At 50.6% G+C, this 15,000-nt stretch overlaps 1 protein-coding gene across 2 annotated transcripts in view; it reads left to right on the forward strand.

Annotated features, from left to right (window-relative positions):
- Positions 1-15,000, forward strand: part of LOC124022298 (beta-1,3-N-acetylglucosaminyltransferase lunatic fringe-like) — a 57,986-nt gene that overhangs the window by 552 nt on the left and 42,434 nt on the right. For both annotated transcript variants that reach the window (XM_046337221.1, XM_046337222.1), the window contains one exon: positions 1-72. This exon is cut by the window's left edge. In XM_046337221.1, the coding sequence (XP_046193177.1) occupies positions 1-72 (72 nt within the window). The remainder of the gene's footprint in view (positions 73-15,000) is intronic.

Genomic DNA, 15,000 nt, shown 5'->3' on the forward strand with positions numbered 1-15,000 from the left:
ACCACCAAGAAATATCACCACACCAGGCTGGATCTACTGCTGGACACATGGATCTCTACAAACATGCTACAGGTAATAAGAAAAACGTTATACTTACAGGAATGAAGCGCCTTTCCTCAAGGACAAAATGACACATATTTCACCCAGTCGGCTCTGCGGATTGAACCAGCAACCTTTCGACTATAACGCTCTGAACTGCCAGGCGAACCTATTGGACACGTTGCTATTGTAGAAGTTTGTGAAATTAGATGACCATCAAAACATGCAACAGGTGATAGGACAGATACTTTTCAATTCTTAGAGGAAAAGGGAGGAAAAACTAGTTTGAATAATTAGAAATAAACACACACACATTAGTGGCATGATATTACCAATTCATCTAAATACTAGTTTGAATAATTAGAAATAAACACACACACATTAGTGGCATTATATTACCAATCCATCTAAATACTAGTTTGAATAATTAGAAATAAACACACACACATTAGTGGCATGATATTACCGAGGCAACGGAACATGTCATGGTTGCTAGGCTACGGGATCATTAGGCTGAACTGTAAGTAGCGGAGCCTCAACTCGAGCAGAGGAAACTTCACAGTAACACTTTTCTTACTAGTAACTGACTTTACTGATAACAGCTTTATTTAGGAAAGTTTGACTTACTACAGTGTGACTGTGATCTGTGTTTGTCTTAGTCTACCCACAGCTACTGTATAGAGGACAGTTTAACTGACTGTGTTTGTCTTAGTCTACCCACAGCTACTGTATAGAGGACAGTTTAACTGACTGTGATCTGTGTTTGTCCTAGTCTACCCACAGCTACTGTATAGAGGACAGTTTAACTGACTGTGATCTGTGTTTGTCCTAGTCTACCCACAGCTACTGTATAGAGGACAGTTTAACTGACTGTGATCTGTGTTTGTCCTAGTCTACCCACAGCTACTGTATAGAGGACAGTTTAACTGACTGTGATCTGTGTTCGTCCTAGTCTACCCACAGCTACTGTATAGAGGACAGTTTAACTGACTGTGATTTGTGTTTGTCCTAGTCTACCCACAGCTACTGTATAGAGGACAGTTTAACTGACTGTGATTTGTGTTTGTCCTAGTCTACCCACAGCTACTGTATAGAGGACAGTTTAACTGACTGTGTTTGTCCTAGTCTACCCACAGCTACTGTATAGAGGACAGTTTAACTGACTGTGATCTGTGTTTGTCCTAGTCTACCCACAGCTACTGTATAGAGGACAGTTTAACTGACTGTGTTTGTCCTAGTCTACCCACAGCTACTGTATAGAGGACAGTTTAACTGACTGTGTTTGTCCTAGTCTACCCACAGCTACTGTATAGAGGACAGTTTGACTGACTGTGATCTGTGTTTGTCTTAGTCTACCCACAGCTACTGTATAGAGGACAGTTTAACTGACTGTGTTTGTCCTAGTCTACCCACAGCTACTGTATAGAGGACAGTTTAACTGACTGTGTTTGTCCTAGTCTACCCACAGCTACTGTATAGAGGACAGTTTGACTTACTGTGATCTGTGTTTGTCCTAGTCTACCCACAGCTACTGTATAGAGGACAGTTTAACTGACTGTGTTCTGTATTTGTCTTAGTCTACCCACAGCTACTGTATAGAGGACAGTTTAACTGACTGTGTTTGTCCTAGTCTACCCACAGCTACTGTATAGAGGACAGTTTAACTGACTGTGATCTGTGTTCGTCTACTAGTCTACCCACAGCTACTGTATAGAGGACAGTTTAACTGACTGTGATTTGTGTTTGTCCTAGTCTACCCACAGCTACTGTATAGAGGACAGTTTAACTGACTGTGATCTGTGTTTGTCCTAGTCTACCCACAGCTACTGTATAGAGGACAGTTTAACTGACTGTGTTTGTCCTAGTCTACCCACAGCTACTGTATAGAGGACAGTTTAACTGACTGTGATCTGTGTTTGTCCTAGTCTACCCACAGCTACTGTATAGAGGACAGTTTAACTGACTGTGATCTGTGTTTGTCCTAGTCTACCCACAGCTACTGTATAGAGGACAGTTTAACTGACTGTGTTTGTCCTAGTCTACCCACAGCTACTGTATAGAGGACAGTTTAACTGACTGTGATCTGTGTTTGTCCTAGTCTACCCACAGCTACTGTATAGAGGACAGTTTGACTGACTGTGATCTGTGTTTGTCCTAGTCTACCCACAGCTACTGTATAGAGGACAGTTTAACTGACTGTGATCTGTGTTTGTCCTAGTCTACCCACAGCTACTGTATAGAGGACAGTTTAACTGACTGTGATCTGTGTTTAATATATGCCATTTAGCAGACGCTTTTATCCAAAGCGACTTACAGTCATGTGTGCATACATTCTACGTATGGGTGGTCCCGGGGATCGAACCCACTACCCTGGCGTTACAAGCGCCATGCTCTACCAACTGAGCTTGTCCTAGTCTACCCACAGCTACTGTATAGAGGACAGTTTAACTTACTGTGATCTGTGTTTGTCCTAGTCTACCCATAGCTACGTTAGGATGAGAACTTTAAGTTGCTCTGAATGACTCTAATCAAAATGTAGTTAGAACAACAACGTGTACGCTACAGTTTCAGTGAGTCTACCGATGCATCTGCATTCAACAGAAGGCTTCATGGTGTATGTTCCCAGGGGTAACCCCAAGAAACCCCAAACCCTCCTCTCCTTGAAATGCCCCTTCAACACGGTGTATGTTCCCAGGGGTAACCCCAAGAAACCCCAAACCCTCCTCTCCCTTCAACGCGATTAGTTACGCCGGCTCACTTTCACTGCCTCCTGACCCAAGCGCGAGACAGTCAGACAGTAAACCTGTAAAGTTAAACTGGAGCCGATGGAGATTATTCCCGGTAGGCAGATCAGAGGACGTCGGAGAAGGAATGAAAACGGAGAAGAGCTCTCTTTCTCTCTCCCCTTTTTCTTCTCTCCGGGCTTGTGTCCGAAATCAAAGTGAATCAGAAAGAACAGTCATGTTTCTTTAAAAAGGACGTACAGAGGATACTATATAATGTCATCATAGTGCTGATCTACAACAGACTGGTAGAACTATGTCCTTATAGAGGATACTATATAATGTCATCATAGAGCTGATCTTCAACAGACTTGTAGAATAATCTACCTGTAGCCTGTAAAGATAATCTATGTGTAGCCTGTAAAGATAATCTACGTGTAGCCTGTAGAGAGAGTATCTACCTGTAGCCTGTAAGAAGAGGCTAATCTATGAGTGTGGCTGATTGTAAGGCTAATCTATGAGTGTGGCTGATTGTAAGGCTAATCTATGAGTGTGGCTGATTGTAAGGCTAATCTATGAGTGTGGCTGATTGTAAGGCTAATCTATGAGTGTGGCTAACTGTAAGGCTAATCTATGGATGTGGCTAACTGTACGGCAAATCTATGAGTGAGGCTAACTGTACGGCAAATCTATGAGTGTGGCTAACTGTAAGGCTAATCTATGGATGTGGCTAACTGTACGGCAAATCTATGGATGTGGCTAATTGTAATTGTCTGAGTCTAAATGTACATCCCAAATGGTACCCTATTCCCTATATAGTGCACTACATTAGACCAGAGCCCTGTTCCCTATATTGTGCACTACTTTAGACCAGATATTTTATTCCCTATATAGTGCACTACTTTAGACCAAAGCCTTATTCCCTATATAATGCACTACTTTAGACCAGAGCCCTATTCCCTATATAGTACACTACATTAGACCAGAGCCCTGTTCCCTATATTGTGCACTACTTTAGACCAGATATTTTATTCCCTATATAGTGCACTACTTTAGACCAAAGCCCTATTCCCTATATAGTGCATTACGTTTCACCAGAGCCCTATAGGCCATATGCCATTTGGGAGTCAGACTAAAAACCATCAAACACCATTCACCATTCTATGTAGGATCTTAATTTGAGACTAGTGCCAGGTTGCTACTACTGCCAGGAAAATAATTCTGGTGCAACAGGAAATGTGCCAGGTATAATGTGGATTATAGTTCCATGGACATTTTTCAGCAGACTTATTGCAGGTACAATCAGTGCCAGGTACAGACTAGTGCCAGGTACAGCCGACTAGTGCCAGGTACAGCCGACTAGTGCCAGGTACAGCCGACTAGTGCCAGGTACAGCCGACTAGTGCCAGGTACAGCCGACTAGTGCCAGGTACAGCCGACTAGTGCCAGGTACAGCCGACTAGTGCCAGGTACAGCCGACTAGTGCCAGGTACAGCCGACTAGTGCCAGGTACAGCCGACTAGTGCCAGGTACAGCCGACTAGTGCCAGGTACAGCCGACTAGTGCCAGGTACAGCCGACTAGTGCCAGGTACAGCCGACTAGTGCCAGGTACAGCCGACTAGTGCCAGGTACAGCCGACTAGTGCCAGGTACAGCCGACTAGTGCCAGGTACAGCCGACTAGTGCCAGGTACAGCCGACTAGTGCCAGGTACAGCCGACTGTGCCAGGTACAGCCGACTAGTGCCAGGTACAGCCGACTAGTGCCAGGTACAGCCGACTAGTGCCAGGTACAGCCGACTAGTGCCAGGTACAGCCGACTAGTGCCAGGTACAGCCGACTAGTGCCAGGTACAGCCGACTAGTGCCAGGTACAGCCGACTAGTGCCAGGTACAGCCGACTAGTGCCAGGTACAGCCGACTAGTGCCAGGTACAGCCGACTAGTGCCAGGTACAGCCGACTAGTGTCAGGTACAGCCGACTAGTGAGGTACAGCCGACTAGTGCCAGGTACAGCCGACTAGTGCCAGGTACAGCCGACTAGTGCCAGGTACAGCCGACTAGTGCCAGGTACAGCCGACTAGTGTCAGGTACAGCCGACTAGTGCCAGGTACAGCCGACTAGTGCCAGGTCAGGTACAGCTAGTGTCAGGTACAGCCGACTAGTGTCAGGTACAGCCGACTAGTGTCAGGTACAGCCGACTAGTGTCAGGTACAGCCGACTAGTGCCAGGTACAGCCGACTAGTGCCAGGTACAGCCGACTAGTGCCAGGTACAGCCGACTAGTGCCAGGTACAGCCGACTAGTGCCAGGTACAGCCGACTAGTGCCAGGTACAGCAGACTAGTGCCAGGTACAGCCGACTAGTGCCAGGTACAGCCGACTAGTGCCAGGTACAGCGGAGGTACAGCCGACTAGTGTCAGGTACAGCCGACTAGTGTCAGGTACAGCCGACTAGTGTCAGGTACAGCCGACTAGTGTCAGGTACAGCCGACTAGTGCCAGGTACAGCCGACTAGTGCCAGGTACAGCCGACTAGTGCCAGGTACAGCCGACTAGTGCCAGGTACAGCCGACTAGTGCCAGGTACAGCAGACTAGTGCCAGGTACAGCCGACTAGTGCCAGGTACAGCGGAGGTACAGTCGACTAGTGCCAGGTACAGCCGACTAGTGCCAGGTACAGCAGACTAGTGCCAGGTACAGCCGACTAGTGTCAGGTACAGCCGACTAGTGTCAGGTACAGCCAGACTAGTGTCAGGTACAGCCGACTAGTGTCAGGTACAGCCGACTAGTGTCTGACTAGTGTCAGGTACAGCCGACTAGTGCCAGGTACAGCCGACTAGTGCCAGGTACAGCCGACTAGTGTCAGGTACAGCCGACTAGTGTCAGGTACAGCGGAGGTACAGCCGACTAGTGTCAGGTACAGCCGACTAGTGTCAGGTACAGTCGACTAGTGTCAGGTACAGCCGACTAGTGCCAGGTACAGCAGACTAGTGCCAGGTACAGGTACAGACTAGTGTCAGGTACAGCCGACTAGTGCCAGGTCAGGTACAGCCGACTAGTGCCAGGTACAGCGGTGTCAGGTACAGCCGACTAGTGCCAGGTACAGCGGAGGTACAGCCGACTAGTGCCAGGTACAGCCGACTAGTGTCAGGTACAGCGGAGGTACAGTACAGCCGACTAGTGTCAGGTACAGCCGACTAGTGCCAGGTACAGCCGACTAGTGCCAGGTGCAGCAGCGACTAGTGCCAGGTGCAGCCGACTAGTGCCAGGTACAGCCGACTAGTGTCAGGTACAGCGGAGATACAGCCGACTAGTGCCAGGTACAGCCGACTAGTGCCAGGTACAGCGACTAGTGCCAGGTACAGCCGACTAGTGCCAGGTACAGCCGACTAGTGCCAGGTACAGCCGACTAGTGCCAGGTACAGCCGACTAGTGCCAGGTACAGCCGACTAGTGCCAGGTACAGCGACTAGTGCCAGGTACAGCCGACTAGTGCCAGGTACAGCCAGGAGGTACAGCCGACTAGTGTCAGGTACAGCCGACTAGTGCCAGGTACAGCCGACTAGTGCCAGGTACAGCCGACTAGTGCCAGGTACAGCCGACTAGTGCCAGGTACAGCCGACTAGTGCCAGGTACAGCCGACTAGTGCCAGGTACAGCCGACTAGTGCCAGGTACAGCCGACTAGTGCCAGGTACAGCCGACTAGTGCCAGGTACAGCCGACTAGTGCCAGGTACAGCGGAGGTACAGCCGACTAGTGCCAGGTACAGCCGACTAGTGCCAGGTACAGCCGACTAGTGCCAGGTACAGCCGACTAGTGCCAGGTACAGCCGACTAGTGTCAGGTACAGCCGACTAGTGTCAGGTACAGCCGACTAGTGTCCAGGTACAGCCGACTAGCTGACTAGTGCCAGGTACAGCCGACTAGTGCCAGGTACAGCCGACTAGTGCCAGGTACAGCCGACTAGTGTCAGGTACAGCCGACTAGTGTCAGGTACAGCGGTGTCAGGTACAGCCGACTAGTGTCAGGTACAGCCGACTAGTGGCAGGTACAGCCGACTAGTGCCAGGTACAGCCGACTAGTGCCAGGTACAGCCGACTAGTGTCAGGTACAGCCGACTAGTGTCAGGTACAGCAGACTAGTGCCAGGTACAGCCGACTAGTGCCAGGTACAGCCGACTAGTGCCAGGTACAGCCGACTAGTGTCAGGTACAGCCGACTAGTGCCAGGTACAGCCGACTAGTGTCAGGTACAGCCGACTAGTGCCAGGTACAGCCGACTAGTGTCAGGTACAGCCGACTAGTGTCAGGTACAGCCGACTAGTGTCAGGTACAGCCGACTAGTGCCAGGTACAGCCGACTAGTGCCAGGTACAGCCGACTAGTGCCAGGTACAGCCGACTAGTGCCAGGTACAGCCGACTAGTGTCAGGTACAGCAGACTAGTGCCAGGTACAGCAGAGGTACAGCAGACTACAGGTACAGCCGACTAGTGCCAGGTACAGCCGACTAGTGCCAGGTACAGCCGACTAGTGCCAGGTACAGCCGACTAGTGCCAGGTACAGCAGACTAGTGCCAGGTACAGCCGACTAGTGCCAGGTACAGCCGACTAGTGCCAGGTACAGCCGACTAGTGCCAGGTACAGCCGACTAGTGCCAGGTACAGCCGACTAGTGCCAGGTACAGCAGTGTGCCAGGTACAGCAGACTAGTGTCAGGTACAGCAGACTAGTGCCAGGTACAGCCGACTAGTGTCAGGTACAGCCGACTAGTGCCAGGTACAGCCGACTAGTGCCAGGTACAGCCGACTAGTGCCAGGTACAGCCGACTAGTGCCAGGTACAGCCGACTAGTGTCAGGTACAGTACAGGTACAGCCGACTAGTGCCAGGTACAGCCGACTAGTGTCAGGTACAGCAGACTAGTGTCAGGTACAGCCCGACTAGTGTCAGGTACAGCCGACTAGTGCCAGGTACAGCCGACTAGTGCCAGGTACAGCCGACTAGTGCCAGGTACAGCGGAGGTACAGCAGACTAGTGTCAGGTACAGCCGACTAGTGCCAGGTACAGCCGACTAGTGTCAGGTACAGCCGACTAGTGCCAGGTACAGCAGACTAGTGCCAGGTACAGCCGACTAGTGTCAGGTACAGCCGACTAGTGCCAGGTACAGCCGACTAGTGCCAGGTACAGCCGACTAGTGCCAGGTACAGCCGACTAGTGCCAGGTACAGCAGACTGTGCCAGGTACAGCCGACTAGTGCCAGGTACAGCCGACTAGTGCCAGGTACAGCCGACTAGTGCCAGTACAGCCGACTAGTGCCAGGTACAGCCGACTAGTGTCAGGTACAGCCGACTAGTGCCAGATACAGCCGACTAGTGCCAGGTACAGCCGACTAGTGTCAGGTACAGCCGACTAGTGCCAGGTACAGCCGACTAGTGCCAGGTACAGCCGACTAGTGCCAGGTACAGCCGACTAGTGCCAGGTACAGCCGACTAGTGTCAGGTACAGCCGACTAGTGCCAGGTACAGCCGACTAGTGCCAGGTACAGCAGACTAGTGTCAGGTACAGCCGACTAGTGTCAGGTACAGCCGACTAGTGCCGACAGGTACACAGCCGACTAGTGTCAGGTACAGCAGACTAGTGCCAGGTACAGCCGACTAGTGCCAGGTACAGCCGACTAGTGCCAGGTACAGCCGACTAGTGCCAGGTACAGGTACAGCGACTAGTGCCAGGTACAGCCGACTAGTGCCAGGTACAGCCGACTAGTGCCAGGTACAGCCGACTAGTGCCAGGTACAGCCGACTAGTGCCAGGTACAGCCGACTAGTGCCAGGTACAGCAGACTAGTGCCAGGTACAGCAGACTAGTGTCAGGTACAGCAGACTAGTGCCAGGTACAGCCGACTAGTGCCAGGTACAGCCGACTAGTGCCAGGTACAGCCGACTAGTGCCAGGTACAGCCGACTAGTGCCAGGTACAGCCGACTAGTGCCAGGTACAGCCGACTAGTGCCAGGTACAGCCGACTAGTGTCAGGTACAGCCGACTAGTGTCAGGTACAGCCGACTAGTGTCAGGTACAGCCGACTAGTGTCAGGTACAGCCGACTAGTGCCAGGTACAGCAGACTAGTGTCAGGTACAGCCGACTAGCCGACTAGTGCCAGGTACAGCCGACTAGTGCCAGGTACAGCCGACTAGTGTCAGGTACAGCAGACTAGTGCCAGGTACAGCAGAGGTACAGCAGACTAGTGTCAGGTACAGCCGACTAGTGCCAGGTACAGCAGACTAGTGTCAGGTACAGCCGACTAGTGCCAGGTACAGCAGACTAGTGTCAGGTACAGCCGACTAGTGTCAGGTACAGCCGACTAGTGCCAGGTACAGCCGACTAGTGCCAGGTACAGCCGACTAGTGCCAGGTACAGCCGACTAGTGCCAGGTACAGCAGACTAGTGCCAGGTACAGCAGACTAGTGTCAGGTACAGCAGACTAGTGCCAGGTACAGCCGACTAGTGCCAGGTACAGCCGACTAGTGCCAGGTACAGCCGACTAGTGCCAGGTACAGCCGACTAGTGCCAGGTACAGCCGACTAGTGCCAGGTACAGCCGACTAGTGCCAGGTACAGCAGACTAGTGTCAGGTACAGCCGACTAGTGTCAGGTACAGCCGACTAGTGTCAGGTACAGCCGACTAGTGTTAGGTACAGCCGACTAGTGCCAGGTACAGCCGACTAGTGCCAGGTACAGCCGACTAGTGCCAGGTAAATCAAATCAAATCAAATTTTATTTGTCACATACACATGGTTAGCAGATGTTAATGCGAGTGTAGCGGAATGCTTGTGCTTCTAGTTCCGACAATGCAGTGATAACCAACAAGTAATCTAACTAACAATTCCAAAACTACTGTCTTATACACAGTGTAAGGGGATAAGGAACATGTACATAAGGATATATGAATGAGTGATGGTACAGAGCAGCATACAGTAGATGGTATCGAGTACAGTATATACATATGAGATGAGTGTGTAGACAAAGTAAACAAAGTGGCATAGTTAAAGTGGCTAGTGATACATGTGTTACATAAGGATGCAGTCGATGATGTAGAGTACAGTATATACATATGCATATGAGATGAATAATGTAGGGTAAGTAACAATATATAAGGTAGCATTGTTTAAAGTGGCTAGTGATATATTTACATCATTTCCCATCAATTCCCATTATTAAAATGGCTGGAGTTGGGTCAGTGTCAATGACAGTGTGTTGGCAGCAGCCACTCAATGTTAGTGGTGGCTGTTTAACAGTCTGATGGCCTTGAGATAGAAGCTGTTTTTCAGTCTCTCGGTCCCAGCTTTGATGCACCTGTACTGACCTCGCCTTCTGGATGATAGCGGGGTGAACAGGCAGTGGTTCGGGTGGTTGATGTCCTTGATGATCTTTATGGCCTTCCTGTAACAACGGGTGGTGTAGGTGTCCTGGAGGGCAGGTAGTTTGCCCCCGGTGATGCGTTGTGCAGTCCTCACTACCCTCTGGAGAGCCTTACGGTTGAGGGCGGAGCAGTTGCCGTACCAGGCGGTGATACAGCCCGCCAGGATGCTCTCGATTGTGCATCTGTAGAAGTTTGTGAGTGCTTTTGGTGACAAGCCGAATTTCTTCAGCCTCCTGAGGTTGAATAGGCGCTGCTGCGCCTTCTTCACGGCGCTGTCAGTGTGAGTGGACCAATTCAGTTTGTCTGTGATGTGTATGCCGAGGAACTTAAAACTAGCTACCCTCTCCACTACTGTTCCATCGATGTGGATAGGGGGTGTTCCCTCTGCTGTTTCCTGAAGTCCACAATCATCTCCTTAGTTTTGTTGACGTTGAGTGTGAGGTTATTTTCCTGACACCACACTCCGAGGGCCCTCACCTCCTCCCTGTAGGCCGTCTCGTCGTTGTTGGTAATCAAGCCTACCACTGTTGTGTCATCCGCAAACTTGATGATTGAGTTGGAGGCGTGCGTGGCCACGCAGTCGTGGGTGAACAGGGAGTACAGGAGAGGGCTCAGAACGCACCCTTGTGGGGCCCCCGTGTTGAGGATCAGCGGGGAGGAGATGTTGTTGCCTACCCTCACCACCTGGGGGCGGCCCGTCAGGAAGTCCAGTACCCAGTTGCACAGGGCGGGGTCGAGACCCAGGGTCTCGAGCTTGATGACGAGCTTGGAGGGTACTATGGTGTTGAATGCCGAGCTATAGTCGATGAACAGCATTCTCACATAGGTATTCCTCTTGTCCAGGTGGGTTAGGGCAGTGTGCAGTGTGGTTGAGATTGCATCGTCTGTGGACCTATTTGGGCGGTAAGCAAATTGGAGTGGGTCTAGGGTGTCAGGTAGGGTGGAGGTGATATGGTCCTTGACTAGTCTCTCAAAGCACTTCATGATGACGGAAGTGAGTGCTACGGGGCGGTAGTCGTTTAGCTCAGTTACCTTAGCTTTCTTGGGAACAGGAACAATGGTGGCCCTCTTGAAGCATGTGGGAACAGCAGACTGGTATAGGGATTGATTGAATATGTCCGTAAACACACCGGCCAGCTGGTCTGCGCATGCTCTGAGGGCGCGGCTGGGGATGCCGTCTGGGCCTGCAGCCTTGCGAGGGTTAACACGTTTAAATGTCTTACTCACCTCGGCTGCAGTGAAGGAGAGACCGCATGTTTCCGTTGCAGGCCGTGTCAGTGGCACTGTATTATCCTCAAAGCGGGCAAAAAAGTTATTTAGTCTGCCTGGGAGCAAGACATCCTGGTCCGTGACTGGGCTGGATTTCATCTTGTAGTCCGTGATTGACTGTAGACCCTGCCACATGCCTCTTGTGTCTGAGCCGTTGAATTGAGATTCTACTTTGTCTCTATACTGACGCTTAGCTTGTTTGATAGCCTTACGGAGGAATAGCTGCACTGTTTGTATTCAGTCATGTTGCCAGACACCTTGCCCTGATTAAAAGCAGTGGTTCGCGCTTTCAGTTTCACGCGAATGCTCCCATCAATCCACGGTTTCTGGTTAGGGAATGTTTTTATCGTTGCTATGGGAACGACATCTTCGACGCACGTTCTAATGAACTCGCACACCGAATCAGCGTATTCGTCAATATTCCCATCTGACGCAATACGAAACATGTCCCAGTCCACGTGATGGAAGCAGTCTTGGAGTGTAGAGTCAGCTTGGTCTGACCAGCGTTGGACAGACCTCAGCGTGGGAGCCTCTTGTTTTAATTTCTGCCTGTAGGCAGGGATCAGCAAAATGGAGTCGTGGTCAGCTTTTCCGAAAGGGGGCGGGGCAGGGCCTTATATGCGTCGCGGAAGTTAGAGTAACAATGATCCAAGGTTTTACCACCCCTGGTTGCGCAATCGATATGCTGATAAAATTTAGGGAGTCTTGTTTTCAGATTGGCTTTGTTAAAATCCCCAGCTACAATGAATGCAGCCTCCGGATAAATGTTTTCCAGTTTGCAAAGAGTTAAATAAAGTTCGTTCAGAGCCATCGATGTGTCTGCTTGGGGGGATATATACGGCTGTGATTATAATCGAAGAGAATTCTCTTGGAAGATAATGCGGTCTACATTTGATTGTGAGGAATTCTAAATCAGGTGAACAGAAGGATTTGAGTTCCTGTATGTTTCCTTCATCACACCATGTCCCGTTAGTCATGAGGCATACGCCCCCGCCACTCTTCTTACCAGAGAGATGTTTGTTTCTGTCGGCGCGATGCGTGGAGAAACCCGTTGGCTGCACCGCCCTGGATAGCGTCTTCCCAGTAAGCCATGTTTCCGTAAAGCAGAGAACGTTGCAGTCTCTGATGTCCCTCTGGAATGCCTCCCTTGCTCGGATTTCATCAACCTTGTTCTCGAGAGACTGGAAATTGGCAAGAAGAATACTGGGAAGTGGTGCGCGATGTGCCCCTTTTCGGAGTCTGACCAGAACACCGCCGCGTTTCCCTCTTTTTCGGAGTCGTTTCCTTGGGTCGCTGCATGCGATCCATTCCGTTGTCCTGTTTGTAAGGCAGAACACAGGATCCGCGTCGCGGAAAACATATTCTTGGTCGTACTGATGGTGAGTTGACGCTGATCTTATATTCAGTAGTTCTTCTCGACTGTATGTAATGAAACCTAAGATGACCTGGGGTACTAATGTAAGAAATAACACGTAAAAAAACAAAAAACTGCATAGTTTCCTAGGAACGCGAAGCGAGGCGGCCATCTCAGTCGGCGCCGGAAGATGGTACAGCCGACTAGTGCCAGGTACAGCGGAGGTACAGCCGACTAGTGCCAGGTACAGCCGACTAGTGCCAGGTACAGCCGACTAGTGCCAGGTACAGCCGACTAGTCCTAACCAATGCTACCTAACAAAACATATAAAGTATCGATATAATATCCTCTAAAAATAATATTGCAATATGTAACTGTGTCCGTTTTTCCTCCCATCACTATCTACCATCCATTTCCACAACATCCAAGTCTACTTGAAGCTAATTTTGCTCACCGTCGCCCCCTAGTGGACGGTTTTGCAGTCGATGGATGGACGTCAGAATTCGCAGTGGGTCATAAGCAACCTGGCTGACTAGTGTGTTAGGTACAGCCTGGCTGACTAGTGTTAGGTACAGCCTGGCTGACTAGTGTTAGGTACAGCCTGGCTGACTAGTGTTAGGTACAGCCTGGCTGACTAGTGTTAGGTACAGCCTGGCTGACTAGTGTTAGGTACAGCCTGGCTGACTAGTGTTAGGTAAAGCCTGGCTGACTAGTGTTAGGTAAAGCCTGGCTGACTAGTGTGTTAGGTACAGCCTGGCTGACTAGTGTTAGGTACAGCCTGGCTGACTAGTGTTAGGTACAGCCTGGCTGACTAGTGTTAGGTACAGCCTGGCTGACTAGTGTTAGGTACAGCCTGGCTGACTAGTGTTAGGTACAGCCTGGCTGACTAGTGTGTTAGGTACAGCCTGGCTGACTAGTGTGTTAGGTACAGCCTGGCTGACTAGTGTTAGGTACAGCCTGGCTGACTAGTGTTAGGTACAGCCTGGCTGACTAGTGTGTTAGGTACAGCCTGGCTGACTAGTGTTAGGTACAGCCTGGCTGACTAGTGTTAGGTACAGCCTGGCTGACTAGTGTGTTAGGTACAGCCTGGCTGACTAGTGTGTTAGGTACAGCCTGGCTGACTAGTGTTAGGTACAGCCTGGCTGACTAGTGTGTTAGGTACAGCCTGGCTGACTAGTGTTAGGTACAGCCTGGCTGACTAGTGTTAGGTACAGCCTGGCTGACTAGTGTTAGGTACAGCCTGGCTGACTAGTGTGTTAGGTACAGCCTGGCTGACTAGTGTGTTAGGTACAGCCTGGCTGACTAGTGTGTTAGGTACAGCCTGGCTGACTAGTGTGTTAGGTACAGCCTGGCTGACTAGTGTGTTAGGTACAGCCTGGCTGACTAGTGTTTAGGTACAGCCTGGCTGACTAGTGTTAGGTACAGCCTGGCTGACTAGTGTTAGGTACAGCCTGGCTGACTAGTGTGTTAGGTACAGCCTGGCTGACTAGTGTGTTGGGTACAGCCTGGCTGACTAGTGTTAGGTACAGCCTGGCTGACTAGTGTGTTAGGTACAGCCTGGCTGACTAGTGTGTTAGGTACAGCCTGGCTGACTAGTGTGTTAGGTACAGCCTGGCTGACTAGTGTGTTAGGTACAGCCTGGCTGACTAGTGTGTTAGGTACAGCCTGGCTGACTAGTGTGTTAGGTACAGCCTGGCTGACTAGTGTGTTAGGTACAGCCTGGCTGACTAGTGTTAGGTACAGCCTGGCTGACTAGTGTTAGGTACAGCCTGGCTGACTAGTGTTAGGTACAGCCTGGCTGACTAGTGTTAGGTACAGCCTGGCTGACTAGTGTGTTAGGTACAGCCTGGCTGACTAGTGTGTTAGGTACAGCCTGGCTGACTAGTGTGTTAGGTACAGCCTGGCTGACTAGTGTGTTAGGTACAGCCTGGCTGACTAGTGTGTTAGGTACAGCCTGGCTGACTAGTGTGTTAGGTACAGCCTGGCTGACTAGTGTGTTAGGTACAGCCTGGCTGACTAGTGTGTTAGGTACAGCCTGGCTGACTAGTGTGTTAGGTACAGCCTGGCTGACTAGTGTGTTAGGTACAGCCTGGCTGACTAGTGTGTTAGGTACAGCCTGGCTGACTAGTGTGTAGGTACAGCCTGGCTGACTAGTGTGTTAGGTACAGCCTGGCTGACTAGTGTGTTAGGTACAGCCTGGCTGACTAGTGTG

The sequence above is a fragment of the Oncorhynchus gorbuscha genome, unplaced genomic scaffold (assembly GCF_021184085.1).
Source record: "Oncorhynchus gorbuscha isolate QuinsamMale2020 ecotype Even-year unplaced genomic scaffold, OgorEven_v1.0 Un_scaffold_1328, whole genome shotgun sequence".
Taxonomy (NCBI): Eukaryota; Metazoa; Chordata; class Actinopteri; order Salmoniformes; family Salmonidae; genus Oncorhynchus; species Oncorhynchus gorbuscha.